We start from the raw sequence: 1,520 nt of genomic DNA on the forward strand, positions 1-1,520 counted from the left end.
CCTCATTATTTCTCTTCCTGACGTCGTCTTGCTTGGGTCTCCCATCACCCCCTCCCCCCCCCTACAGCAACCCCTCCCTCTCCTGACCTTGGTGCCTTAGACGACCAAGAGGATCAGAAACTGCGGGACAGAGTGGTGGGCAAAGTTCTGCACAAATTCAATGTGGAATACACCCGTGACACTGTGATTGGTCTAGAGCGTGAGATGGAGTATCACATCGCTGTCGTTAACCTTCACAGTGATCTGTGCGCCGGCCCGAATGAGAGCTGTGCGTCTCTCACTCGAGCGAGTTTTACGTTTCTGCACATTTCATGTGTAAGTACCTGCACTTGGGCGCGCGGTTTTGTGTGTGTAGATAGGTATGTTACTAAACAAACGTATTGCATACAGTTGTGCATGCTGAGTCAAAACATACGATTGTGCCGAAGCCCATCTCTGTGCAGTGTCTAATGAACACTGAGTTTATGCCCGAGCTTTCGTCTCTATACACGTACTGACAGGGATATCATGATTAGCCTATATGTTCAGGCCTGAGCATACAAGGTACATGTGCACGGCATCGACGTGTGCGTCTACTGTTACTCACCTCCTTACCTTCCTCCCATCCTATGCCGCATTGCCTATCCTGTGTAGATCCTTACTTACGTATCCTGTGTTATGCCGCATTGCCTATCCTGTGTACATCCTTACTGACCTATCCTGTGCTATGCCGCATTGCCTATCCTGTGTAGATCCTTACTTACCTATCCTGTGTTATGCCCCATTCCCTATCCTGTGTAGATCCTTACTTACCTATCCTGTGTTATGCCCCGTTACCTATCCTGTGTCGATCCTTACTTACCTACCCTGTGTTATGCCGCATTGCCTATCCTGTGTAGATCCTTACTTACCTATCCTGTGTTATGCCCCATTACCTATCCTGTGTAGATCCATACTTTCCTATCCTGTGTTATGCCCATGCCTATCCTGTGTAGATCCTTACTTACCTATCCTGTGTTATGCCGCATTGCCTAACCTGTGTAGATCCTAGCACACCACCACGCATCGTTCCGTGTGAAGTCAGCCTACGCCAATCTGCTGGCAGCCATTTATCTGCGGCCGTTGGCTGACACGCAGTTGACGCGCGATGACATGGTCACCATCCTGCAGACCTTTGTGGAGGAGTTGGAGGCTATTTGCGCGTGTGTGGTGGGTGTTTTTGGGGGTCTGGGTGCTGTTTCGCCACAGATTATACCGGCAAGTTCGCAGTCAGGGATCAGCAGCCAAGTTTCGTCGCCGGTGGCGGGGTGAGTTTGTGCTTGTGTGGTGTCTATTTATCTATCTATATATATATATATATATATATATATATATATATATATATATATATATATATATATATATATATATATATAGATATATATATATATATATATATGTATGTATGTATGTTTTTTTGTATGCATGTGTGTATGTGTGTATGTACATATATATATATATATGATATATATATATATATATATATATATATATATATACAT

General features: G+C 44.7%; 1 protein-coding gene across 1 annotated transcript; it reads left to right on the plus strand.

Annotated features, from left to right (window-relative positions):
• Positions 1-67: 67 nt before the first annotated feature.
• On the plus strand, positions 68-1,286 carry SARC_15942 (hypothetical protein; the record flags this gene model as incomplete). Its single annotated transcript, XM_014289944.1, has 2 exons — positions 68-315; positions 1,024-1,286. Coding segments are annotated over 2 exons (511 nt in total), but the record flags the coding sequence as incomplete, so codon positions are not given.
• Between the last annotated feature and the right edge of the window lie 234 nt (positions 1,287-1,520).

Source organism: Sphaeroforma arctica, assembly GCF_001186125.1.
Source record: "Sphaeroforma arctica JP610 unplaced genomic scaffold supercont1.7033, whole genome shotgun sequence".
Taxonomy (NCBI): Eukaryota; class Ichthyosporea; order Ichthyophonida; genus Sphaeroforma; species Sphaeroforma arctica.